This window comes from Callithrix jacchus, chromosome 4 (assembly GCF_049354715.1).
Source record: "Callithrix jacchus isolate 240 chromosome 4, calJac240_pri, whole genome shotgun sequence".
NCBI classification, from domain to species: domain Eukaryota; kingdom Metazoa; phylum Chordata; class Mammalia; order Primates; family Cebidae; genus Callithrix; species Callithrix jacchus.
Genome location: NC_133505.1, coordinates 172572788 through 172600281, shown reverse-complemented (window position 1 = coordinate 172600281; position 27494 = coordinate 172572788). Strand labels below are relative to the sequence as shown.

General features: G+C 45.9%; 1 protein-coding gene and 1 pseudogene across 6 annotated transcripts in view; one reads left to right on the top strand and one right to left on the bottom strand.

The window, feature by feature from the left end:
• Positions 1–355: 355 nt before the first annotated feature.
• LOC128931860 (putative uncharacterized protein FLJ36797) lies at positions 356–2977 on the bottom strand (annotated as a pseudogene). Its single transcript, XR_013534675.1, has one exon. The product of XR_013534675.1 is annotated as a putative uncharacterized protein FLJ36797 (transcript).
• PDE10A (phosphodiesterase 10A) overlaps positions 1903–27494 on the top strand; it is a 684633-nt gene continuing 659041 nt past the window's right edge. For 2 of the 5 annotated variants that reach the window (XM_078370444.1, XM_008995354.5), the window contains exon 1: positions 1903–2434. Coding sequence is in view for 2 of the 5 variants with exons in the window: in XM_035297766.3 (XP_035153657.1) it covers positions 3817–3922 (106 nt within the window). In the remaining 3 variants the exon portion in view is untranslated. Of the gene's footprint in view, positions 3923–27494 lie in introns of all 5 variants that reach the window. The other 3 variants (XM_035297766.3, XM_035297764.3, XM_078370441.1) reach the window with 2 other exon arrangements.

Genomic DNA, 27494 nt, shown 5'->3' with positions numbered 1-27494 from the left:
AGGGGGAATGTCTGGAAAGGTAGGACACAAGTCAGCAGAGTGGAGCAAGTGTCTGGAAAGCCAAGCGAAGGTCGTGTCTTAAGGAGGCAGGAATGGGGGATTCTGTCCACCGCAGTGGGTAAGTCATGTAAGATGTCTTAAGAATGGGCCCTTGGGGAGAGAGATTGGGGCTGAATGGTGACCTCAGCGAAAGTGAGATATTGCAGGACAGCACAAGCAGAACTCTTAAGAAAGTGTTGTGGAAGGATTCAAGACCCAGAGAGAGGAGAAACGCCAGAGCCAGAGTCAGGACAGCTGCAGTTTGCTGTGAAGGACACAGAGGACCTGGGTGGAGATGGAGGGAGCAGGTGGAGTTAGAAAGTTATTTTTTTCCATGGAGAGATGACCTTAAGTGTTTGTGACGGTAAGGACCCAGGAGATGATTTGGTGGGGAGTGCCAGTGCAGTTGTGTGGGCCTTCCCTCTCATGGCACAAGGATTTGGGATCTAGCCCCCAGTGGCCTTTTTTGGGGCATAAGCACCAGAGGAGAAAGTCAAGACACCGGCATCTTCTTATCGCCCTTCTAGAACAGGCTGAACCACCAGGGGCTCTGCACAGGTGTCACCACACTCCCAGGCATGTCTGTTGTCACCTGGCCCAGAGCCTGGGTCCTTAGGTTCACTTCAGCGACCTCTGTGCGGTCTGCCCATGGAAGCTTTTGGGTGCATTTATGAAGCTGCTCCCTGTTCCTGGTGTGCCTCAGAACTCAGTCCTTTAATTTCCTCCCACCCAGGGTCTGGCACCGGCCTCACCATCCCGCCGCTCCCGCTGCAGCTCTTTCTGGCGAGTGCAAGCCCACGGATTCCCCACGAACCGGCTTCGGGTGGGAATCCGCGCAGCAGTTTCCTGCACGCACCCTCCCGCCGCGCCCTCCTTCCCGGCGCAGTGCGCCCCTGGGTGCTCGGGAAGGGAGGGCGCGCGGTCCTGGGCTGCCAGCGGTGCGCCGAGGGAGGTGACGGGCTTGGCTTCAAGCCCCGCTGTGAGCCACGTGGGCGGGCGCTCCCTGCTCTGTTGCTACGGTCCTTGCTGCTGGAGGCCCTGGTCCCTGTCTCCATCTGTACTCTTCTTGGTGTGGGGACCCAGCGCAGTTCCCTACGTTTTGCGTCCCAGCTTCGCAGGGACAGAAAAGACCTTTGGTGTGTGTTGCGGAGAGCAGGCCTTTGGCCTCTTAAGGGTGGTCGTTTGGGGTCCCCCCAGCGCGCCGAGGCGAGGGCGCCTGTCCCCAAGCGGAAGGAGCGCCCCTAGCGCCGGCGATGTCTCTGCGGTCCCGGTGGTCCCCGCGCGCGGGCATCCATCCATTCATTGCGACTCCCGGTGCGGCGGCCCTAGGTCTCCAACCGAATCTATGAATGGGAGGAGGAAAGATAACCAATGTCTGTTTCCACTCCCTGCTTCCCCGCACCCCAGCCTCCCTCCAGGCGGAGCGAGCCGGACTCTTAGTGACAAGGGGCGGGGGTCGGGCGGGCGCAGGGGTCTGCAGGGGCGTGCAAGAGGGGGCGCGAGTCTTGCTGGAGACTGCACTATTTATATACTCCGGTGCTCCAGGACAAAGAGGGCAGATCCGAGTCACCCCCTCCCCCAGCCCCAGCCCCTCCCCTGCCCCTACTCCCGGTGGCTTTGATTTCGTGACCACCCCCCGGGGGAGCGGCTGGCAGGTGCGGGGGTGGGAGCCGTCTCCGCGGGAGCAGCCGTGCCAAAGGTCCGGCTGCTGACGTCCGAGCGCCCGCTCCTGTCAATGAACGGCAGCGGCAGCCTGGGGACGGTTCTGGCAACGAGGCTACAGACGTCATCGCCTCCTGTTGGACGCGGGGGGGTGTCCGAGCAGCATCTCCGGCTTAAAGGGAAACTCTCTAAGTTCTGGGCAGCCGGGAGAGTCGTTCCTGAGAGCACATGCACCCGAAAATGTCAAGTGCACGCCGACACACACACTTGCACACACACACACACACACACACACACACACACGACACACATGTTCTGGAGAGAGAGGTCTGAGTCCGAAGTTGCTGCTGCTGCTGGGAGCTTGAGCGGAGATGGACCGGTCTTCATGGGCGTCCAGGGCGCCGGGCGCAGCTATCCCCGAGACCCCCAGACGGAAAGGAGGGAAGGAGGAAGCCCACACACTCGCCTTTTGCGAGATCTGCGCGCACCCCAGAGTGCCCGAAGCCTTTGGAACCTGCCTTCGGAGCGGAGCGCGCGAGCGTGGTGGACAGGTCCCGAACTTGGCCAGCGGGCTCTCTTGGCAACTTGCTTTGCGCAGTTCTCCGTTGAACCCTGGACCCGCCGTGCTCCCGGCGCCTTGCCCTTTTTTTCCCGTTTTCTTTCGCTCACTCTTTAAATTCATGAACCCGAAATGAAGCGGAAAGCAGATTTGCGCATCAGCATACTTTGGCGGGTAAGTTCAGTTCCTTTTACCTATTATTTAACTCTTGATAATCCAGACAAACAATTCCAGTCTTCGTGTGTGTGTATGTATGTGTGTGTACTTAGTAAAAACTTCCCGTCCTTTCCTTCCACCCTTTTTGGCAATAAGAAAACGTGTGTGCGCGTGTGGTGTGGTGTGTTTGTGGACATACTGTTTGGGGGAAAGGGTGAGGCGTGGAATCAGAAGAAACGGGAGTTTATAAAGCCCGAAGATTCAAGGGTTTGCAGAGGAGGGCAGAGAGACTGCAGCCCACCCCAGCGCGGACTCACAGCCTCGGGGCTCACGTTCGGCCCGAGGAGTTTGCGAGCTCCAAGTTCCCTGCGAGGGCTGCGCGCCAGCTGCAAACCGCAGCGGCTGCAGCGCCAGACCCGCAGGTGCCTCCCGAGCGGCCTGGAGAAGGGTGGTGTGTGCTCCGCAACTTCCTTCCTCCCGAGCCGGCCGCCCTTCTCCAGTTCGCAGTGGGGAGACGACCCCCTCCTCTTTTGATCCTGCCTCTGCCGCCACTCTCTTCTCTCCCCCCACCCCCGTCAGTCTCTTTTGCAAAAGCTCCTATGATGTCATAGGGGAGGCGGGGGTCCGGAGTCCCCAGCACCTGAAAGCGTCACTGGATTGCATTCTGCAGCATTTTTTTCTTCATCCCACCCAATTTTCCTTGCAACCCATTGAAAACGCATCCTCACCAAACACTGCGAACACTGCCCTCCCCCCAACCACAGCCCAGCAGAAGACACCGCTCCTCATAGCCAGATAGGGCCAGGAGTCCTCACAGCACCCCACCCCATCGGACCCCAAATGGGGAAGAAATCCGCTGAGGCACCCAGGGAGCCTCTCCTCTCTGCTTTGATCTCTCCTCCCCTCTCGGCTCACCCTTTTAGTTGAAGAAAAAGGAGGAAGGAGGAAGGAGAGAGAGTCGGAGGAGGGGGGAGAAGGAGACGGAGACGGAGAGGGAGAGAGAGAGAGAGAGAGAGAGGGAGATAGAGATGAGAGAGAGAGAGAGAGGAGAGAGAGAGAGAGAGAGAGAGAGAGAGAGAGAGAGAGAGAGAGAGAGAGAGAGAGAGAGAGACACGCAACAGCCGCAAACAGTCTCCTAGACGTAGGGCTACACTGATGGACCCGATTGTAGGATTTCTGCACTGAGTCCCTGCCCCTCTGCCATTCCTGCCATCCCAGGTCCCTTCCCCTCCTGAAGCAGCAGTCTCTTCCATCTCCCTCTCTGGTCTTTTCTCCCCACCCCTTTCCTCTGCACCTAACCTCCTCCCCTCCATCTAACCCCACCTTCACTCTCCTCTCCCAGCGGGGAGGGCTAGGGGGTGGGGAAAGAAAAACCCCCAAATCCCCAGCCCTGGGCAGAGATGTCGAAGAAACGCAAAGCCCTCGAGGGTGGAGGAGGTGGCGGAGAACCCCAGCTCCCAGAGGAGGAACCCACTGCCTGGTTTGGGGACAGCAGCGAGGAGCAAGGTAGGGGGCGGGGAGGGGGAGGAGAAAAAGGAACAGGAGCACATGCAGGAAGACGTTTGGGAGTTGAGATCCCTCCGCAGGAATGCCCTCACCAGGCTTCATCAGAGCTCCCCATAGCAAGACAACTTGAGTAGACTTTTCCCCTACAGATGGGATTTTACGTGTTTCTTCAGGATACGGGAGTGGGGTGGGAGACAGCCGATTAGATAATGCTGGAGACCCAGATCTGTGTGGACTTGAAGATGCGTGGGGAAGAAGGGAGGGTGGGGTGGGAAGGAACGGAAGAGGCCAGGAGATATTGATTGGGGACAGCTGACTCTTTATCCTCATGCCTGCCCGGCTGTCATGTGCATTGATGTGGACACACTGTGCTGTGGTTGTAGAGCCTGCAGTAATGTCTGCGTGCAGGACACCTGTGTCCAGGGGGCAAGGGTGCCGGCCAGACCCCCCTCGTGTTTGTTGCTGATGAGGGACAGCAGGGAGGGACATTTGCTTCTTCCATGCTTCTCCAGTCCAGGGATGCTCAGGGCTGCGTCATGTGCAATCTTCATCCCCTGCATGGCCAGGGCCCTGTGCCTCCCCCTGAAGTTGGAGGTGAGGTTTTTGAATCAAATGGGGTGATGTGCTGTGGTTTCAAGGGGAGTTGTGGTGGTGAAAGCATCTGGGTACTTCTTTGCCTATACTAATCCCAGTGAAAAACCGAAGATGGAAAATTTCCTATGGAAACACAAGTGATATTTGGATATCTGATTTCCACATAAAAGAAACCCAGACAGACACCTTTGATTTCACTTAAAGCTTTCTGGATTTGGTTAAAAGTAGGCCCCAATGAACCAGTCAAAATTTTTCTGGGCTGTAGTTAAAATGCAAAGGAAAAATGATGCAGATGGAGATGTTTTGTTGTTGGCTAAGCTGTGGAAACTTAGGTGAGCATGTGGGGGAGAATGTGGAAAATGAGGTGAGCATGTGGGGGAGAGTGTGGAAAATGAGGTGAGCATGTGGGGGAGAGTGTGGAAAATGAGGTGAGCATGTGGGGGAGAGTATGGAAAATGAGGTGAGCATGTGGGGGAGAGTGTGGAAAATTAGGTGAGCATGTGGGGGAGAGTCCGGCTCTGGATAGGTAGGCAGCTAGGTAGAGGGGTTGTTTACATGACTGATCTTTCCTGCAACCCAGCCCTGTGGCCTCCGTGGTGGCAGGGGCTGAGCCGGTCAGAGCGCCCAGAGAGATGGGCTTGGGCTCTTGTCTCCAAAATGGAGGCGATGGCTCTTCTCTTTTGACGTCACAAGAATCACCAAGTCACACAAGTCCTTCCACACAGAAAACACGAGTCTCTGTGTGCACTGGCAACCTTCGGCATGGCTTGCGTGCATTTCCAAACAAAGGACCTGTTCCTGCCATGCCCAGAAGGTGCATTTTGGTTACACTGAAAGGAGGTGAGACCAACACCACCGCTTACCTCAAAAGTGTGTATTTCAGCAACTGCAGGCTTTGACTTTCTTTGCTCAGTTATGATTTCAGGGCAAAGGGAGGGCATGTCTTAAGTTACTTTTACTGAAAAAATGGCATTTGGTAAGAAATTCAAGTACTGCAGGTCACTATTTGTATGGTTGGTATTTTTCCGTCTTTGGGGGGATAATTTGGTATCACCATGAGTGTCTGGCAAATTCACCAGCTCCACACACAGCATTTGGTTTTGACCTCGAGTTGCTCTGTAGAGGTATGTAGCCTTTTCTTTTGGTTAAGAACAGATGAAGTCTGTGGGAACCGAAACCATTAGTATGGTAAATAACAACCTTAATTTTTAAAGGCTATTTTAATAATTAATAAATTCATGACTGTCAGATATAAAAAAGAAATGAGAATTGTGTTTCAGCAAACATCTTTCATCTTTTCAGTGGAAATATTTGGTATTAGGATTAAAAAATATCTATGCTATGGAAGTCTGTACTTCCAGCAAGTAATTCCCACATTCCCCGGGTAATATGAGCCTACAGAGAATATTCTGCAAGTCAGAATAGTCAACAGTAAGTACCTACATCCATAGTACTCAGAGATTATCATAACTTCAAAATGATTTATTGTACACTTTTTTTTAGCATAAAAATGTCTAAAGATTTTATTTTATTCTTTGTATTTGGCAACTAAAATGCTACCTGGTAATTGAGAATATGTAACTGCAGAAACCATTAAGGGGTTAACACTCTACTACCATGGTGTTGGGAATATATTTCTTTTTTTGTTTGTTTTTTGTTTTTGAGACAGAGTCTCGCTCTGTCACCAGGTGCCAGGCTGGAGTGCAGTGGCGCAATCTCAGCTCACTGCAACCTCTGCCTCCCGGGTTCAAGCAATTCTCTTGCCTCAGCCTCCCGAGTAGCTGGGACTACAGATACTTGCCGCTACGCCCAGCTAATTTTTCTGTTTTAGTAGAGATGGGGTTTCACTTTGTTGGCCAGGATAGTCTCAATTTCGTGACTTCGTGATCCTCCTGCCTCGGCCTCCCAAGGTGTTGGGATTACAGGCGTGAGCCACCGCGCCTGCCTGGGAATATATTTCCTTGGGAAGTGGAAACCATGGCCCATGCCTGCAGTGGTGGGAGCACATCTGTGCCTTTCTGGTGAATGTCTGTGGTATATGGCTGTGTGAATTCACGTCTGTGCATGCTTTCACAGTGGGAAACCCGGGGGGCCACGTGGATGACAGTGTTTGAGTGACAGCTGTTCATGACACATAATCTCTTACCCATGATTAAGAAACTGCATTTTCTCTGCCTCTTGAACTCAGTGCTGTTGGTTTTTACCCCTTTGGGTCTCTAGGCCAACTTTGACCGTACACACACTGCAAAACAGAGAAACGTCTATACTTTGGTGTTGCTGACCTTGAACATCGGAGGGGTCATCTTTCAAGTTCCAACAACTTAGAAGGTTTCTGTGTTTGTTCATTTCAACCATTGAGAATATATTACAGCATGTATGAAATGAAGGCAACTGGAAATTGAGTTTCAGTGGTAGTCAATGATTTTACGATGGGCTGTTGGCAGGTTGGTTTGACCTGGCATTTTAAATAGCTGATAGGCATACAGGCTGCCTAGAGAGGAATGTGGTGGGAACTTTGAACCCGAGAACTAAAGTCCATCGGTCCTGTTCATGTCCTTCCCTGCCACCATCCATGCCAGGGTGCATGTGGTCTCCGGCCACGGCTGGGAAGTGCTCATTTCAGGTCCTGTGCTGATATTTCCTGGCTATTGTGCTGTGTGGCCCCTGTATTCTTAATAGTTTCTCTTTAGAAGATTCCTCACACTGTTGGACGTAGGATAGTAAGTGGGTCATTGTGTACACACTCGGATGGTTTTAGTTTTCTCCCTGACCTTGGTAGATCCAGCCTGTGTAATTTACCCAGGTAAATGGGAAGATGAAGTACATTCTCCTAGCTTAGATTGAATGTTTCTTTGGATGTCCACTGAAGTTATTTGACACATGTACACGTGTATGTGTGAGTGTGTCTGTAAAATCATGATTAGGATATGTTCCTCTTGTGGATAGCAGCTGGCTCTGTGTTCAATATGTGTGCAGTCTATACTGATGGAAGATATTTGCATAAAATGCTAAACTTATAACGTTTTTTCTTTATAACTTAAAGAAAGTTGGTGTGCAAATGGACCATGCAAATGACAATTTTTTTTTTTTTTTTTTTTTTTTTTTTTTTTTTTTTTTTAGTAGAGACGGGGTTTCACCATGTTGACCAGGATGGTCTCGATCTCTTGACCTCGTGATCCACCTTTGTTTCTGCTTTTCTTAATTGCTTTGAACTTGGACATACGAATGTGCTACAATGTTTGGTTAACTACAACTGAATGGATATGTGGAAAGCTATATGGGAGGAGTCTGATGAAAACACTTAATACTTGTGTTTATTGATCTTATAACTAATAAGACAGCGCTTCAGTTTTTAAAATTCTCTTCACATTATTTTTATATCAGTCTCTTTTCAAAGAATTATTATTTACTTAAAGAGTTTGGTTAATCACAAGATACCTTATTAGTGATCTACGCAGAAGAAGTAACACTAACTCTATTTTTCCACAGTTACACTCCAGTTAGAAACGTGTTCTCTTGGTACCTGCAGGTTCTCTGAAATCCGTCTCCATTCTGCCCTCTCGCCACCGTCACCCTAACTGGACTATCTTGCTTTGTCTTCTAGTTTTAACCTCCATGTCTTCTGAGATGGCTTTAGGTTGGGAAATTACATAAGTGGTATATTATTACATTACATTAATCTCATGAGTGTTTTAAAAGCAAGTAGTTTCTGTTTCTGGTGAAGTTAGTTAGGATCCTCCCCAGTTGAGTTTTCTGGGTTCTTGCCTTGGTAGTGTTTAAAGCCAAGCAAAGGAGAGCCTGTGGCACCGAATGAATCGAGGGGATATCTGGGCATGACCGACTTATGCGTTTTTTGAATTTCTTGAGCCATAGTGAAATAAGGGTCGCTTTGACGTTGTAAGATGAATCAATGACTGAGTGAACATACGGTTTTCAATAACTGCATGCCTCTACCTCTCTGAAATTACAGTAATGCCAGGATTTTGTAGCGTTCCTGTATTATTCATGGGTAGTTAGCTTTGGGAGGGCCTGAAACTGGGCATGAAAGTATCTCAATTTTATGCCTCTAAAACTAGTTAAAAGTGAATGTGTAGGTTGTTAACTGACCTACATCTACCTAACCCCCTACAATCAGCTGGATTGATCTTTCCAATACATTAATGTTTCTAATAGAATCGGTCAGATTGCCTATTTCTAAAATAGCCCACAAAATATCTCTTCAATGGGGATTTATATCACTGATACTGAAATATGGGCATGACCCTTGGAGGGGAAATCAATGTTAAGGACAGACGGTTACACAAGCACACATTTTTACAGATGTTTGATGGCAAAGGCGGTTATCGTTTAGACAGTTTTTAAAGTTCTTCTGTTAGTTTCTTTGGCTCCAAACCAGAAAGGCCATTACCATCCAGTGGGCCAAAGGAGGTAGAGGAGAGCGGGGACTTAGGGGAGGAAAGAAGTTCTAGAAGGAAGGCTGCCAGATGGAATAGAGGCCTCAGTCCTCCCTCGTCTTTGGGCCTGCCCCTGCTTTTTTGATTCAAGCTGGAAAGAAAATGACCCACATCTGAAAGACAAAGCCATCCCTGTGTGCTTGTCTCCTCCCCTCTGCTTGAATTAGATGGCCTTGGTGGTCCGATTTCTGTGACTTTGATTATGATTTGGGGAAGAAATGGACTCAAACTACAACTGCATTGCAATATAAATGATAACTCACAAGGAAACCAAATGAAAGGCAATTACTAACCTGAAAGCGTGGGGAGAAGAAGTTACCTAAAAACTGGATTCTTTGGGAGGCCAGTAACTGGGAGGATGCTCCCTTTTTAGAAGTGGCAGAAACTCTGAGCATGACAGGACAATACTGTGGAGCACCTTTTGATCTCCAGTGCAGCAGGGGACTCTGCTTTATGTTGTAAATGGCCTACATTTACCTACATTCATGTTGCTGTTTGCCAACTCTTGCTCCCCAACAAGCATGCACCTGCCCCTCCCCTCCAGGGGAAAACAATTGCAGATAAACAGAGATGAAAGTTATGTAACAATGCCACCTCCTGTCACTTCTGTGGCTACCTTGAATCATACAGATAGAACGTGCATTTCTTAGGTGTGCAGAAAGTATCTTCACCTGTTAGCAGAAGGAGCTTTTTTTTTTTTTTTGAAATGGAGACCTGCTCTGTTGCCAGGCTGCTGGAGTGCAGCGGCACAATCTTGGCTCACTGCAATCTCTGCCTCCCAGGTTCAGCCAATTTCCCTGTCTCAACCTCCCAAGTAGCTGGGACCACAGGCACACACCACCACGCCCAGCTAATTTTTTGTATTTTAGTAGAGACGGCATTTCACCAGGTTGGCCAGGATGGTCTCAATCTCCTGATCTTGTGATTCACCCACCTCGGCCTCCCGAAGTGCTGGGATTACAGGAGTGAGCCAGCGCGCCCGGCCAGAACTCTTAACGGAAAGAACTGCTCGACCATGACAGCAAACTTCTGAGAGCTCTTAGGCTTTTCCTTTCTTTCCTCGATGACTACAAGGTAGCAATCACAATGACCAATATCTTAATATTATACAGTGCATATCTCATATGGACACATGCATATATATTATACACATGGCAGCATAGTCAATGGCCATGAGAAGATATACAGTAAGTTCTCCTCCAACCCCAAATGTCACCTACATGCCTGGTTCTTGTGTAGCCAACCAGAAACTTTCTGCGCACATACAGGATGATATAGGTAACATCCCTTTCATATACAGACACAAGTATCGGGTTAAACTGTTCTCCTTGTACTTCACTTTATCTGCTTACCTGTATCTTGGAAATCGTTCAGCATGTATAAAACTACTTTTGTTTGTATAATATTCCGTGGTACACAATGTGCCGTAATTTATTTAACTAAACCCTACTGAATGGCATTCAAAATCCTAGTCTCTTACTTTTATAAATAAAGTGGTTTCTGTTGTTATTTTCCGAGACGGAATCTTACTCTGTCGCCCAGGATGGAGCGCAGTGGCACGATCTCGGCTCATTGCAACCTCTGCCTCCTGAGTTCAAGCGATTCTCCTACCTCAGCCTCCCAAGTAGCTGGGACTATAGTAAATACAGTTTTAACAAGCAACAACATGATACGTTTTGAACACATGTCTGCATTTATATGTTGGCAAATTCTTAGATGTGGCAGGTGAGTCAAAGAGATGGTAAGGATTTGAAGTCCATCAAGGGCTGTCTGCCCATACCTGCTGTAGTTTTCTTACGCAGTTTGAGCCGTCATCAGTACGGACACTACATTTTGAAAATCCCAAATTTGGGTATTTGGTAAATATAAGCAGATTCCTCAAAACAGTGGGATAGAGTATTTGAAATGTAGAAAGTTCCAGGTGTAGGGTGATTTACACCAAGGATGAATTTTAGGATTTGTGAGACACCTTTTCTTCTTCTGCTCTCCGCTCAAGGTGGGTGTCAGGATGAGCGGTGTTGCATTCTGCCCATCTCAGCAACGATACATAGGTGTAGGTTTGTGAATTTGCGTGGAATAAACATTGAGGAAATTTAGGCAATGATGGAGAATGAATTGTGTCGTTTAAAATGTGTATTATTTTAAAATAGGACGCTAATGTTCTTTCTGAGGACATTCATGAAAACTGCAATTGGTGTAAGTCTTACTCTTGAATTCTCACATAACCACAACGGTAACTCTGGGCGTTGTGACTTTTGCACATTTTATGTATTTAGAGATTCTTAAATTTCTCAGTCAGAATGTTGTCTCTCAAAGGGTGGGAGTGGTGAGGTCTTGACTCTGCCATTTACACCGTGTGGGAGCTGATAACCGCCGCCTCGTCCGCTGTTTCATCCCTGCCCCTAACAGCGTGCCTGACACCTAATGAGCACTCCAGAGCACTTGTGGAGTGAAATCATGAATGTCTCATAAGTGAGGCAACTCGAATTATCAAGTATCTTATTTAATAGAAACTATAATATTTCTCTTTGTAAATGGCTATAGGTAAGAAGAAATATTTGTATTGAGCTGTAAAAGCTTTTTATTCTTGAAAGAAAATCTGCTCTGAGATTAAGCATGACACAGCAGCACATATTTGTAAAAGTAGTTTTCCTTAAGACATAATTTTAAGGTGCCAATGCCTGGTATGAATGGGTGAAAGAGAAGTAGTAGAAACATATTCCCCTTCTGCCCCACACCTGAGACAGCTGGTGAGAAAGCCCATGTACTCCTTCCCTTGGTGCTAATGGGGAGTTGAACCCACACAAGCCTTGGCCAATGAACAAGAAGCCTTACCCTAGCTCCGCCCTGAATCACAGCAAGCCCCAAGCCTTTATCCTTTCTCTCAAGCCATTTTCAGACACACTTTTTTGGAGCCAGCCCTGCTCTGCGGGGAACGCCTCACTCGATGAGTAATAAACCATTTCATGTCCTCTTGGTGCGTATGTCATCAGAGTTGATATCTGGATGAAATTTTGAGTGGGAGATCCATCTCACTCTCATGGAGTGTCCATCACAAACATTTTGCTATATTTTCTTTTTCCCCTCCCCCCTCCTTGTCTTATTCTTCTCCGGCACACAAAATTATTATTATTCCTGCCAAAGCACTTCAAAGTTATTTATAAACATTTTGATAATCTAAATAGTTATATTTATTTTCTGAGGGCAAGACATTCCTGTACATGACCGCAATTCAACACCCAAACTGAGAATGCTTAGCATCGACACCACGTTATTATCTAGTGGGAGCACACAGTCAAATGTCCCCAGTAATAGTGTGGCTAGTTGCTCAATCCAGGATCCAGTCGGGAATCACATATGACATTGAGTTGTCTCTTGTTTTTTTAATCTAAAAAAAATTCCACGACATGGACATTTTTGAAGTATCCAGGCCACTTATCTTTCTGAAATCCCCAATTTGGATTCGTCTGATGTGTCGTGGTTATTTGACTCAGGTTAATTATATTGTACAAAGATACCACACAGGTAGCACTGTGCCATTCTCGATGCATCCCATTAGAAGGCACCTGATGTCATCAGGTCCTGTCTTGGTGACATTAAGTTTGATCACATGGTTAAGAATATTTCTGCCAGACTTATCCACTGCAAAGAGAAATAGTAATAAACTCTGATTATTCTTCCCTTATGCCATGGCAAAATATCTGCTTAAAGGTGCAAAATGTTGAAGCTAAAATTCTTAATTTAGTGTCAATTACATAAATTTGGATTTTTGTTTACATGTCAACATTTTTCTTTTAAATTGAGCTGTAATGTTTTTAGAAAGCTGAGCTAAACCAGGTTAGGTGAATCTTACGGGAAGAGCTCAATAGATTTTGACATAAATAAACACCGAAATAAAGAAGTAAGCCATTCCCAGCACTCCGGAAGGCTTCCTGTGCCCCTTGCCTCATCAGGTTTCTTCCCACAGGTAACCATGGTTCACTCTTCTGACTTCTGTCCTTTTCACCTCTGTCATCGCCAATTTGTTTCCAGCTCTGGGACTCTTCTACAGGAGTGAGAAGCACACCTTCTTTGTCTGGGTTCTTTGCTTCAGCCTTCAGTCCACGGAAATCAGCTTCGTTGTCACAGTAGCTCGCTCTTTTAAGTGCTAAGCAATATTTCTGCTATCCTGGGACATTTGGGTAGTTTCCACTTTGGGGCTAAAACAATAAAACTGCTAGGAAGCATTTTTGTACGTGCCTTTAGTGGACACAGACCCTCATTTATTTGAGGCACATACCCTGTAGACCACTGTTTATTTTTATCAGTTAATAATGTTCTTTATTAGTCATTGGAGCTCATCAGTGAAGGTGTTTGATTTTCTATAAATATATCTGAACATCACAAACCTTATATTAATAAAAAAATTCAGATGCTTTCATGGGAACTCTTCAAATCCACATATAGAATCTTAATAAATGAATTAGATTTTATCCATAATAGAAGTCTATGCTTAATTTTGACTCACAAATATTATCCCTCTCTACCATGGATGCTGAATTTAGTGCTTGTTCATTTAATAGTGCATTGTGCTTGCTTTGCGGACTCTGAAGGAGACAGAATGAGAAGAAAGATGGACTATCACCGAGTTAGATCGTCCTGAGGCACAGTTTGCTGGGAGTGTGGATTACTTTAGTTCTGTCTGAGAAAAGCTTACCAGCTTGAGGAATCTCTGCCTAGGAAAATCTGTAGGTTCAGCTCAAGAAGAGAAGGAATCTGCTGTCTTTCCCAGACTGTTTTCTCCTGCTGCTGTGATTTTGATTCCCAAACTTCTTTCTTTTTCTGCATTGATGTGGGCATAATGACATCCACTTGCTGGTCTTATCTGGGGCTAGCCTGGACTAGCTGTGAAGTAGAAAGGGACAAATGTAACTTTATGTCACCCTCTTGCCACAGAATAATAAATCTCTCTCTTTTCTTTTTTTTTTGGGACAGAGTTTCACTCTTGTTGCCCAGGCTGGAGGGCAATGGCACTATCTTGTTGCAACCTCTGCCTCCTGGGTTCCAGAGATTCTCCTGCCTCAGCCTCCCGAGTACCTGGGATTACAGGCATGTGCCACCATGCTTGGCTAATTTGTATTTTTAGTAGAGACAGGGTTTCTCCATGTTGGTCAGACTGGTCTTGAACTACCAACCTCAGGTGATTCACCCACTTCAGCCTCCCAAAGTACTTAGATTACAGGCGTGCGCTACTGTGCCCAGCCAATAAATCTCATTTTAAGAAACAGATTCTGTAACAAGATAGAGAAGCCAGGCTGGAGTGCAGTGGTGCAATCTTGGCTCACTGCAACCTCCACCTCCCGTGTTCAAGGGATTCTCTTGCCTTGGCATCCCTAGTAGCTGGGATTACAGGTGCACGCAGTCACCCCTGGCTAACTTTTGTATTTTTAGTAGAGATGGGGTTTCACCATATTCGCCAGGCTGGTCTCGAACTCCTGACCTCATGATCTGCCTGCCTCAGCTTCCCAAAGAGCTGGGATTACAGGTGTGAGCCACTGTGTCCAAACAGTCACTTAAAAGGAGTCTTTTTTAGCTTCATTATAATGTCAAAATGTATATGGAGAAGACAAATTTGTCATGCATGGCGTACAAGCAAAATCTGTAACTGACGACATGTTGATTTTATCCGTACCCCTCTGTGCTTAATACCAGGTTCTCTATTTGCCTACTTCCATTTTCGTTGTTCAGTCTTTGATTCTCAGATCTCTAAGATCATCGTTATTTGATGGTCTAAAATACAATGCAAAAGAATTACAACATGGAAGTGTAATGTTGTCAATTACAAGATTTCGTTAAATCCAAGAGAAGTGCTGGGAACAGCTCTACCCACATGCAGATTCGTTAAAAAACAAGTTAGACTTTGAACTGAAAAAGGAAAATCAATAACGGTTATCCTGTGTTTCTACTACCAGATATTTCCATTCCATTCTATTCGAGACTTCAGAAATGTGCCACGTACCTACTAAGCTAAGTGCTGGGTACACGGTGTCTCAAGAACAGGTGTAGCTTTGCTGGTCACAGTGAGGACGTTTTGTTGAACGCACAGAACAAAGTGCCATCTGATAACTTCTTATTTTGCTTACTTCGATTGTCTGCCTCTCCCCACGAGAACGTGTTCTCATTAAAGACAGAAACTTCTGTGCTTTCTCCCTGTGTACCTCTAGCAGTGGGACTAAAGCCTGCCAAACATTAAGTGCTCTTAAACTTTTCATTAAATGAATGTGCGACTGAATGATTGAGTAGAGATGAAGCCTCACTATGTTGCCCAGGCTGGTCTCGAACACTTGAGCTCAAGTAACTACCTACTTCTGTCTCCCAAAATGCTGGAATTACAGGCATGAGCCACTGCTCCTGGAATAAATTATCTTCTTAATGGAACTTTTCCCTTGACTAGGATGCACCAGATGCTTTACAGTAAACGGCTAAGGGGGATTTTGAGAAGAGCCCCCAGATACCCTGAATGCCCCTGGCTGTCAAGTCAGTCTCAGTTGCAAGTGGCAACAGGCAAAGAGAATAAACTTAAGTGAAAAGGGGTTTATCGGCAAGTTCTGGGGAGAGGCAACAGCAGAGGAGTGAACAGGAAAGCAGCCATCTCCAGGGGCTGGACCTGGGCTCCTTCTGCTGCCTCGGTTGTTCCCCCAGATAACAAGATGAAGGGCAGCCCAAGGGCCCACCCTCACAATCCCTGTGCATCCAGGAAAGAATACCTTGTTGTGATGGACCCAGCCAAAACATTCCAAAGGCAGACCCTCCCATTTTTATAGATAGGGCAGGTATATTCCTAGAAGAAAGTGCAAGATAAGACTGTACAGGCAGGCATGACAGCCACCCTCTGTTCTTCCCGCCAGGCCCCTCTCACTGAGTAAAGGTGGCACCATGGCTGTCTTTTCTGGCTGTTGGGAACTTGCTGATGTTTCCTTTATGTCTAGTAAAATTAAGTACAAATGTTCTCCTTCAGCAATAGAATCCGGCATACATTGGTCCCAGGGAAGGTACCAGTGGGATGTAAGATGGATGTGCAATGCTCTGTCAGCTGGTAAGGTCTTAATGTCTGATGTCTGTCTGGCTCTGCACCCTGTCGTTCAGCAAACTTGATACTTTTAATTCTTGCTTTTGGCGTCTCCTCTTCCAGAACTCCCATTCTCCACTCAGTATCACTTTGTGCAGGCCTTAAGCATCCTTGGAGGCCCTTGTGAATTTCTACCTTCTCCAGGAAGCATGGCCATCTCCACTCCTGGGCTCTGGGTAGTGTGCCAGGCACCGCTGCACCCCGTTATGCATGAGGACTGTTCCAATAATTTTAGATCCCTGTCTCCCCTTAGCCTGAAGAATTCCAGAGAAGAGATTTGTTTCATGCACATTCTTGCAGTCATTGGAGTCATTATTTGTGTAGAAGGTCCATGGCCATTTTCTGACAGAATAGAGACATACATGTGTGAAAGCTGCCACTTGTCAAAAATATATGGATGAAAGAGGGAGAAAGATGTAAAGAAATAAAACTCTACATTTAAGAAGCTCTCCACTAATAGTGATACCAGTATACAGTATGAGAAGGAAATTTCAAACTTGTAATTGATATTTTTAGCATTATTTAAGATGTATTTAATAATTGAATGGACTGATTCAAGTGGTGCTTTGTAGGTGATAGAAAATATAAGGATAAAACGGTCTTGCTTCAGACAATGACTGTTGTACAAAGTGGATAAAAGGCAAAATGCTTTAGTTTTGTTAAGAAATTCTGCCATGTTATTGAAGAAAGAAATTGCCCAAGTATCAATGAAGATGAATTGTGATTAAAAAAACCTCACATGCAAAGCCACGTTACTATATTCGTGAATGACGCTGCTGTGTGCAGTTACTTTACATCTGGGTATTCCTGTGAAGCCCTGACCTCGCCCCTTGTTTGGTTGGGCCAGTCCGGGGCCCACGCAGTGGTGCTTCTCATCTGTCTCTCTCTTCCCTGGGCCTTTTCAGTGGACCACAGCCGTCTTCAGACTGCCAGGAACGACTGAGTCTTTCTTCAGAATGTTTTTTTTTTTCCATGAAAAAGATTTTAATACATTCCTTAGTCAACTTCAATGAATTTCAACAAAACTCCCTTTTATTTTTCACTCACAAAACATATGCAGGGATCCTAAGAGACCGCAATTCCATCAACTTTTTTTTGAGATGGAGTTTTGCTCTTGTCACACAGGCTGGAGTGCAATGGTGCCTCGGCTCACTGCAGCCCCCACATCCTGGGTTCAAGCAATTCTTCTGTCTCAGCCTCCCAAGTAGCTGGGATTACAGGCATCTGCCACCATGCCTGGCTAGTTTTTATATTTTTAGTAGAGACGGGGTTTTGCTATGTTGACCAGGCTGGTCTCGAACTCCTGACCTCATGTGATCTGCCTGCCTTGGCCTCCCAAAGTACTGGGATTACAGGCATGAGCACCGTGCCTGGCCTCCATCACGTTTTGGATTGGGCTAAACCAGTGTTTTTTGAATTTTGTGGATAGCACCCTATTTGTGAGCCATGAAACCAATTTATTTTTAGTGAGTCCTAACTATATTTTTAAGCAGCTGAATGGAAAGGAAGGGAAGGGAAGGGAAAGGGAGAGGGGAAGGGAAGAAGAGAGGAGGAGAGAGGGCGGGAATGGAGGGGAGAGGAGAACAAGCTGGTATTGTGCAGGGACTTTGCCTGTGTGTGTGTGCGCGCGCATATGTGTGCATGTGCATGTGTTTGTGTGTGTGTGTGCGTGCGTGTGCATGTGTGTTTATGTGAGTGTGTGTGTGTATTTGGTCCTCTTGTCAAATACATTTTTCATTGTGAGTGGAAACTAATAAAATCCCTGGCTGAGATCGTATTTTACAGGTATCTTGGTCACAATAAATAGAGCACCAATACCAGAATTGTTCTAGCCTCTTGGCAAAAAATAATAAATTATTTAATTAATTGAAGCCCGTTGCCTTGGATGAAGGATTGCCCCTGAAAGGATTCTCAGCCACCTTTGTTCACTGAAAGGACACACACCCCCATCCCAGCTCCCAGAACCTCAGTGCCCCGGAGCTCCCTGGCATCACTGTCCCTGCTGGCTGACATTGTCCAAAGCTGGTCGTGTGCTCCTTGGCTCCCCAGCTGACTTGAACACATTTTAAGGGCTCAACCAAGTCTTTGGCTCAGTTATTCTTCTGGGAACAAATAGAGTAGGTGTTAAACAAATTTTAATTTTTTTCATGACAGAGACCGGGACACATCTTAGCCATAGATCATACCCCCTGGCAGGGTGGGATGTGAGAGCAGAGGAAGATGGACCAGGGCGAGGGAGAGCCATATGGGTGCCCCTGGGCATCAGAGAGCACGTGGAGCATCCAGGGGCAGAATCCCTGTCCACCTGTGCAGGTGGCCGCCCCGCCGGTACCGGGAGCTTTCCCTTCCCAGCAGCTCCATCCTGGCCAGCAGAACAGAATGTTCCCCACCTTCTACCATAGAGTGGAAGGTGCACTCTCTTTTCTAAAATCATTTTTATGATCCTAAAACTTCTCACATCTAATTCACAATCCTTATTCCAATGTGCTTGGGGAGTAATTATGTATTTTCTTTAAGTGAGATTCTTTCAGGCTTCCTTTGTTACAGAGCGTACCTTTTCCTTCACCCCCTCACACCCCAGGCGGCTGGACTGCAGCTTCTATTATGTATGCTGTGATTGCTGCTGTGTCAGGTATCACTTCTAATTCTATACTTCAACAGGTTTAAAGCTAAGTCCAAGTCAACGCCATGGGTACATACAGTTCTTTATTTTCCCTTTCGAGATTGTCAAGAATGAAATCTGAGTGGTCTAGATTTGATAGGCACAGAGGTAAAAATAAGAAAATAAATAAACACAAGCTCCGTGGCTGCCAAAATGCCAATTTTCAAAATGAATGCCAAGTTATCTTTGGAAATGGCTGGCATTGCTGTGGTTCTCAGCGCCACTTCCAATCCCAGGCCTGAAGATTTATACTTTCCTCTTCTCTTTGTGAAAATTAGAAGCAGTAAATTACTATTGTTTTGCATCTTTTTCTCCCATCTTTAGTAAAATACATATGTAGAACTCGGTTCTTGCTGTTGGCAGTCTGGGCCTGAGTTTGGACCAAGAGACAAAGAAATGAAAATGAAAACGTTCAGTCACACAGTAACGTTTCTGTGTGCAAAGAAGCAGAGAGTGGCAATGGGTAATGGGCACGAGTTTATTTTCCCAGCCCTGAAGGAATTTTCCGTCTTAGAGGAAGGTAAGAAGGTGTGGCATGAGCCCTTAAGGGAACTGCTGCGTGGGGGTCATCAGGGGTGTTGCAGAGGTTTCTGGAAGGCAGCGAATTATTTCTCCTAAGCTTGATTAAATTGAATAATGGATAGGCTTGAACTTCCAGCTTGAGGTTCTCACGAGTCAGCGAGGGGCCACCATCATGTTCAAGTACGTATTTAGCCATCCTAATACATTTCTGTGCCATTAAAAAAAAATGTAACAGTGATTTCTTTATAGCAACTTCTACTATTCAAAAGAGCCCACGGAAAATTTCTGTCTTTCTTTGTCTCTGTTGCCCAGGCAGCAGTGCAGTGGTGCTATCTCAGCTCACCGCAACCTCCGCCTCCCAGGTTCAAGCGATTCTCCAGCCTCAGCCTCCCGAGTAGCTGGGATTACAGGTGCCCGCCACCACGCCCAACTAATTTTTGTATTTCTAGTAGAGATGGGGTTTTGCCATGTTGGCCAGGCTGGTCTCGATCTCCTGATCTCAGGTGATCCTCCGCGGCTTCCCAAAGTGCTGGGATTACAGGCGTGAGCCACTGCACCCGGCTGAAAAAACTTTTTTCATTATCAAAATGATGGATTCCAATTCATGGTCTGATAATGCTTTCTCCGATGCACTATTTTTGTTGTGCATCTATTCATTTATTCTTAAATAAAAAATAAACGCAATTGGCAAAAATTCAAAAGACCAAAAGATACATAATAAGAAATAAATCTTTTGTATATTTCAGTAGTATTTCAAAGTTTTCTTCATATAGATATGACTCATTTCCACTATTTATTTTCAGCTATTTACCTTTTTATTGACCTTATAAATGGAGTCATTTCTTCTATTAAATCTTTTAAATAGTAGGGCTTTCTTTTTGTATATGATAACTGTTAATGGATTTTCAAAAAGCAGATGTTTAAATTGTGAAATGATGTCATAGAAACTTATAGAAAACTTACAAAAAAGTAAGAAAAGTTGCAAGTACAGTGGAAACTTTTTTTTCCGAACCATTACCCCGAATAATTTAGTATGCGTTTTCTACAAACGAAGACGTTCTCTCGCACTGACCTCTTTACAACTACCAAAATCAGGAAATGAACTGTGATACATTCTCCCACCTAACCACCGAATCCCACTCAGGCTTTGTCCGCTCTTGTGACATCTCTGGCGGCAGAAAGATCTGTTTCAGAGCCGCACGTGGCACTCTCCTCTTGTGCTTCCTCCATTCGGGTGCAACTTCGCCATCTTTCGTGTACTTCCATGATTGTATTTTTGAAGATTTTGAGCAAATTATTTTAACGTTTGTCTCTTAGTTTGAGTGTGCTTTGGTATATACTCACGATTAGATCAAAGTGGTGCCCTGTTGGGGGAAATATCATAAAAATGCTGCTGTGTTCGTTTGTCCTATTTTTTTAATTATACTTTAAGTTCTGGGGTACATGTGCTGAACGTGCAGGTTTGTTACGTAGGAATACATGTGCCAGGGTGGTTTGCTGCATCCATCACCTCATCATCTTCCTTAGGTATTTCTCCTGTTAGCCTTCTCAAATCCCCCACCCCCTGCTATCCCTCCCCTAACCCCCCACCCCCGACAGGCCCCAGTGTGTGATGCTCCCCTCCTTGTGTCCATGTGTTCTCATTATTCAACACCCACTTATGAGTGAGAGCATGCAGTGTTTGGTTATCTGTTCTTGTGTCAGTTTGTTGAAAATGATGGTTTCCAGCTTCATCCATGCTCCTGCAAAGGACATGAACTCATCCTTTTTTATGGCTGCATAGTATTCCATGGTATATATGTACCACCTTTTCTTTATCCAGTCTATCATTGATGGGCATTTGGGTTGTTTCCAAGTCTTTGCTATTGTGAACAGTGCTGCAATAAACGTAACGTGTGCATGTGTCTTTATAACAGAATGATTTATAATCCTTTGGGTACACACCCGGTAATGGGATTGTTGGTTTGATCACCACACTGTCTTCCACATGGTTGACATTTGTCTTATTACTGTCTTATTACTAACCAGGTGTTTACTTCGACCACCTGGTCACTTGCCTAAGGTAGTGTCTTCCAGCTGTGTCCACCATAAACGTCCGCTCTTCTTGGTGTTTGTTAAGGAGTTGGGGGGTACCTACTCTGAAATCATGTAAACATTTTTTTCTCCAAACTTCTTTAATTATTCAACTTGTTGATTTACATGAGTATGGACTTGTGGTTTCCTATTTTATCCAGTGGTTTATAACACATTATTTATTTTGTTTATTTTGAAGCTCAAATTGTTCCCGATTTGGGCAGTGGGAGTTCCTTCAGGGCAGCTTCAGTGTCTTTCCACGTATACATCTCTACAGGCTGGTGCAAAAGCAATTGTAGTTTTTGTCATTAAACCACAGTTTCTTTTGCACCAACCTAATATATTCAAAACCAGGAATTCATATCGTATCAACACCTTCATTTCAACCAATACTGGGCTAAGTCTAGTTTCTCCTTGTTAATATTTGTAACTCTCTTCTCTTACATGGCTATGGCTACAGCTGTGTCTTATTTGAACGATTGTCTGGGTGTAGCTGATCTCCCATAACTGCTGCTACCCCCTCCCCAGTGAGGTCACTGTCCCCACCCCATCCAGGCTGCGACACCTGGGCCACCACCCACCACTCTCTATCCTGTCAGGGGAAGAGGAAGAAGAGAAAGAGGAAGAAGAGGAAGAACACATTTAGATGCTACTTTGTAGCCTCCACCTTACTGACATCTGCTACTTATCTCTGTCCTTCCTATTATTTTTTCAGGTACTTCAGGTGGTTGTCTATAGTATGATTTGCAGAAGGATAATTTTACTTCCTTTTTCAAATGTTATACCTCGTATCTTTCTCACCGATGACATTGCCAAATGCTTCCAGAATGTCATCAAATGAGGACAATGATGAAGACTTTCTGGGGATGCTGCTTTCATTTTTCACTCATCACACGGCTGGCTTTGGGTAGATAAAGGGAGATTTCATCAGGGTGATGATTTTGAAGTGCGAACCTGGTGCCTCCAGAGCCCCACGTTCAAGCTTAAGCTGGGTTTCCTTTGACCACGGGGTGCAGGTTCGAGCCGCCAGCGTGGTCAGTGGGGCCCTGCAGGCTCTGCCTTCTCTGTCCTTGCCTCAGGTCTTTACTAATAACTTTCCTTTTAATCAAGAGTGGATGTTAAAGATAGAAATTTATCAAATGTCTTTTTAGCTCATAGATACAACTTTATGTGTTTTCCTTTTTGATCCATTAATCATCTTCAAAACACTTTAAAGCTCCTTTTTTACAGGGAAGCCTCAGGTTAGACACAACTGAGGTCTTCCATGTCACTTGCTCAGGGTAGGTCACCTACAGACTCACATGGACTCTCTCGCTCTCTCTGAGTCACGATGCCTCACCTGCTGAACGTCTTAGAGTTGCATGAATGATTTTGTTCCTTCTTAGCCAAAAGAAAATCAGTGTGTTGAAAATGTTTGGCCCATTTTCTAGAAATCCATGTGGGAAGAGACCCCCATTGTGACAGTGGGTGGTAGTGGTGGCTTCATGGTGGCATTGTTTTAAAATGGCACTAAGGCGAGCTGCTTGTGTTACAGCAAACGTGAGTGACACCATCCACCACAGGCGGATGGTTTGATGTCAGTACTGTGTAAAATACAATGACTGCGCTTCTTTCATGTCAACTGATTTTTGTGTAGGCACGCTGGTGAATCCTGCACAATCCTCCTGGCTAATATCACGCCTCTTGATGAGTCATCTTCTCCTTGTTTCTCTGTTACGCTCCTAAGAGCAGGTGTCTCCATCATTCCCTGATGCAGGAGGAGTGCTGCCACGGACCGACTCACCTAATACCCACCTTCCTGTGCCACTCCCCTATGTGTTTTGTATGACAATCAGTGTCTTTCCCCCACATTGTCTCCTAAGCGTGGACATCTTTCTGTGTAATGCTCTGCTGCTCAGCGTCGATGCCAGCGCTTCTCCACATGTGCTTAGTAGTAACAGAAGTGTGATGTCTTACAGGAGGCTTAGCAAAGCACAGTTTTGGAGAGTGGTATTGCGAAGCCCAAGAGGAGGCGGAGTTTGTGGTGAAAACAGCTGCCCATCTATTTGCACATCAAATAAAACATGGGAATCACTTCTCCCATGTATGAATTCAATGAATTCATGAAAGTTGATTATAGACTGGGAAAATAGTTTTAGAGCAATCATGGGGGTATCTCAAAAGCAGAGCTGACGCCCATGTCTCAGAATTAAAAGATAGACACATATTACCCAAGGAAAATGCCCGAGACACTTCTCTTTTTTTGCATCCTCTGCCTCTCATGTGTGGATGCAATTTCTTTATTCAAATCATCTTTTCCTTATACAGTATTTGTTTTTAAAATGCTTTTCGATAATTTAGGAAAAAAGCATTGATACCAGTGCCGTTCACATTTTCTGGCAGTTAAATATATATATTTACACACACACACACACACACACACACACATATATTTTGAGACAGAGTTTTGTGCTCTTGTTGCCCAGGCTGGAGTGCAGCAGCATGGTCTTGGCTCACTGCAACCTTTACCTCCCAGTTGCAAGTGATTCTCTTGCCTCAGCCTCCCAAGTAGCTGGGATTACAGGCATGTGCCACCACAGCCAGCTAATTTTTGTATTTTTGGTAGAGACAGGGTTTCAACATGATGGCCAGGCTGAACTTGAACTCCTGACCTCAGGTGATCCAGCCGCCTCGGCATCCCAGAGTGCTAGGATTACAGGTGTGAGCCACTGCGCCTGGCCAATAATTTTAATTTGTTTGTTTAGAGTCAAGATTCTCTTCGTCCCAAATATTGCAGGGCATGACACAAGCAAGGGGTGAGAAGGAAAGCCCAGGGCATGTCTAGGAGTCCGCTGGACGCTTCCACACACAGCAAGCACTTGGTACCTCGGGCCACTGTAGTTTCCTCTTCTCACTCATTTCCAGAAGCTTAGCAGTCAAATTTCTGTCTCTTCTTTAAAAACTTGTAGAGGATTTGATGGCAACCACTGCCCTCACTCCTGGGTTCATCTTGTCTTTCCTCCCTGTTTCTCCTTTGTGTAGATTTTTTTCATCTATTCATTTTGTATTTTATTTTCTCTTAGTTCATTGTGTGCATTTTTCTAAGCTGCCTGAAACCTCTCCTGGCATAAAATCAGCATAGAAAAACATGAATAACCCACAGTGAAACAAAAACATGCATTATTATTTGGGGACGTGGTTCACCTCCTTTACTTAATTCATGCACCGTCAGGCCAGGGACAATGATTGTTTATTCTCTTTGCATCTTGCTGTGAGTACAAGGCTTTGCAAAAATTGTACCAGGACACAATGGATGTCTGTTAAGTTGTAAAGAGTTGTTTCTGAGTCCGCGCAGCAAAGCAGTGGACTCTATGTTCACTGCGTGATGACAGAAAAAGCAAGTGTGCTCCCAACCCCGTTATTTTTTAAGCATCTTCCTTGGGCTGGGCTGTGAGGTCTGGAATACTGCGTGCCATCCCTCATGTCCAGGGCCCACAGTTGAGTAATGATCACAGACACAGAAGATGCAGCAGGCTACAGCAAGAAACATGGTCAGGATGCAAAATGCAACGGGAAAATGAGCAGGGGGTCACGTGAATTCACACAGGGCTGGAAAAGCCTCATCTCTGTATCTGAATGCTCTCTCTGTGAGGAGCATCGCAAACAAGGGAGCTACAGCTGTAAAAGTCACTGGCAGTGACCTGACTTCCCTAAGCTCCATTGTGAGCCCTGTGGAGAGGCCACTTTTCCACTTTCTGCTGGCATTGCATGTGTGCACCCCCCACCGCTTCCTCGACCACTTGGCTTTGGAGGAGGCATTATTGAAGTTCAGATGTGTCAGATGACAATCGCTTGGAAGGTAAGTCCAAACTTTGTAGTTCTCTGATCCTCTGGAAGATGTGTGTGGAGGTGTTTAGTGATGTTTTCCGATGACGGTGATTCCCCCTCTAAACCTGTGTATTAAATACAATGAAACAGGATTCACAATTCGCCCCAGGCAATACAGTTTACTGAATGTTTTACGTAGCTATGACCAAAACCCAGAAAAGGATCAGAAGCCTCCGCTGTAGCTGATTCCGGTTTACTCAGCAGCTCCTGGGCTCTCTTCAGTGCTGGCTGCTGCAATCAGGCAGAGCTACGGCTTCCATTGTGGAGTATTGTAGAGTTGGCTCTGCGTTAGTATTTATGATCAAACTCAGACTCATGCGGGCCCAGACACTTCTAAATGTAGACACAGTTTTTTAGTTGCAAGCATAAACCCAAAGCCACTATTAAATTTTATATTTCCCGAGTGACATAATGGCCAGGAGTATGTTGAGTGACAAAGAAATACAAGGGTAAGGCTTCCAGTGTTAGGGCAGGAGTGTGGTGCTGTAGGGTATGAGATCCCAGGTAAACATAAGGATCTGGATTGGAATGCAGTCTTGCCCTCATTTTGATAGAGCTGTGGTGCTTTTCACTCCAGCGTTCCTTTCAGCTCCATATTTCCCTGTTCAGAGCCCTGTTGTACGCCTGCCCCTGCCCCCAGTTTACACCTCAGACTCACCAAGAGCACAGTTCGCCTTGTGTCTGCCCCAGCAGCGTCTCCTCTGTATCGGGGGACGGCCACGCCATTCACGGTGCTACACTGCCGGGAAACTTGAGGCAGTGTTTTCTGGACAGTTGCGTAAGTCCCACCTCCCTGCCATCCCTCTCCTCTACGTCTTTCCTGCTGTTGTTGCCTTCATTCTAGTCCTCGTCATCTCTCCGTTGGATAACTCTGGTTTCCCCTTGTGGATTCACATGTTTAAAATACCATCTCTATATTGCTTCTTCTAAAATACATCACATCCACACTGTGCCCTTGTAAGGCACCTGGGTGGCCATCAGGGTTAAGTTCGGCCAAAGGTCCCTTTATTCGCCCCCATCCCCATCACCTGGCCATTTGTCACTCCAACCCAACTGCAGGTTTGATGCCTGTCTCTCCTGGCACCCTTCCTTCTCCTGTGTGTCTGCTGAGCCTCTCCCCGTCCTTCAACAAGCACGGTTGTGTCTTCTCTGCAAAGTGCTTCCTGATTTTCTCATGTTGGGTCTTGCCCCCATCTCTATAGCCCCTTATACACCTTTATTATGATTACTTGGGTCCATCTGTGTGCCCAGGAAAAAGTCAATGTTTAAGGAACATTTTAGCTGTTATTTCATGTACACATCTCTCCAGTAATTATGTATTTACATGGTCATCCCCTTCTAAATTGGGCTCTGCTGGATAACGGGGACCCTGACTTACCAAGTCTGATTCTTGTGTGCCTAGCATGATCCTGACACATAGCCAGTGTTCTGTCGATGATGATGGTGGGAGAGATCACAACCAATCGAATGGTAAATTCCACTAGCATCCTTAAGTAGAATTGGCTGGGCACTTTTTAAGTACTGATGTCCAGATTTCATCACCACATTTTAAAAGCAGTGTGGTAAAGCTGGCAATGATACAAAAGAGAATAGGAGAAACACAATTACAGTGATAAAAATATTAAGTCCCATGAAAAGTAAAAGGGTAGTTGAGTGTTCCTTAGCTCTGCACATCTCACTTTCGGTGTCTGTGAAATGAGGAGCTGGCAGCGGACCAAGTCTAAGTCCTCTTCTGGTTTGTAAGGAGCCTGATGCTAAGCTGCTGCTGGTTGGCTTAAGCCGGACAAGGGAGCAGGAGTTATTTGGGGTAAAACTTCACTAGTTGTTCCTTGTTGCCTTAAGGCTGATAGTGAAGAAGTGGTTTAAATTTTATAGGGAGGGTGTGTAGCTAAAATGAATAATTTCTTCTCAATAAAAGAGAGAAAATAATGAGATAGCTGATACAAGCCTTTGTATTTATAGATTTTAAACAAAGAATCACTGTTTTTGATTGCCTGGGTATCACCTGCCCAGAAGCCAAAGAGCTTTGACACTGCTGCTGACATATTGACTGATGGATTCTTGACCTTCCGTCCTTCCAACCTTGATAAGGAGCAGTGGCCCAGGGACTATGAGTCACAGTTCAGCAGGTGAGATGGCTGCCTGGCCCAAGCTGGGACAGAGGCCCAAGGAGGGACGGCTGCAGCTCAGAGGAGGAGATGGAGCATAGCCCGAGTGGTCCAGGAGGGTGTGCCAGCAGGGGATACTGCCTTCCAGCAAGAGGGGACTGACACTCCGAGACAAGAGAGGAAG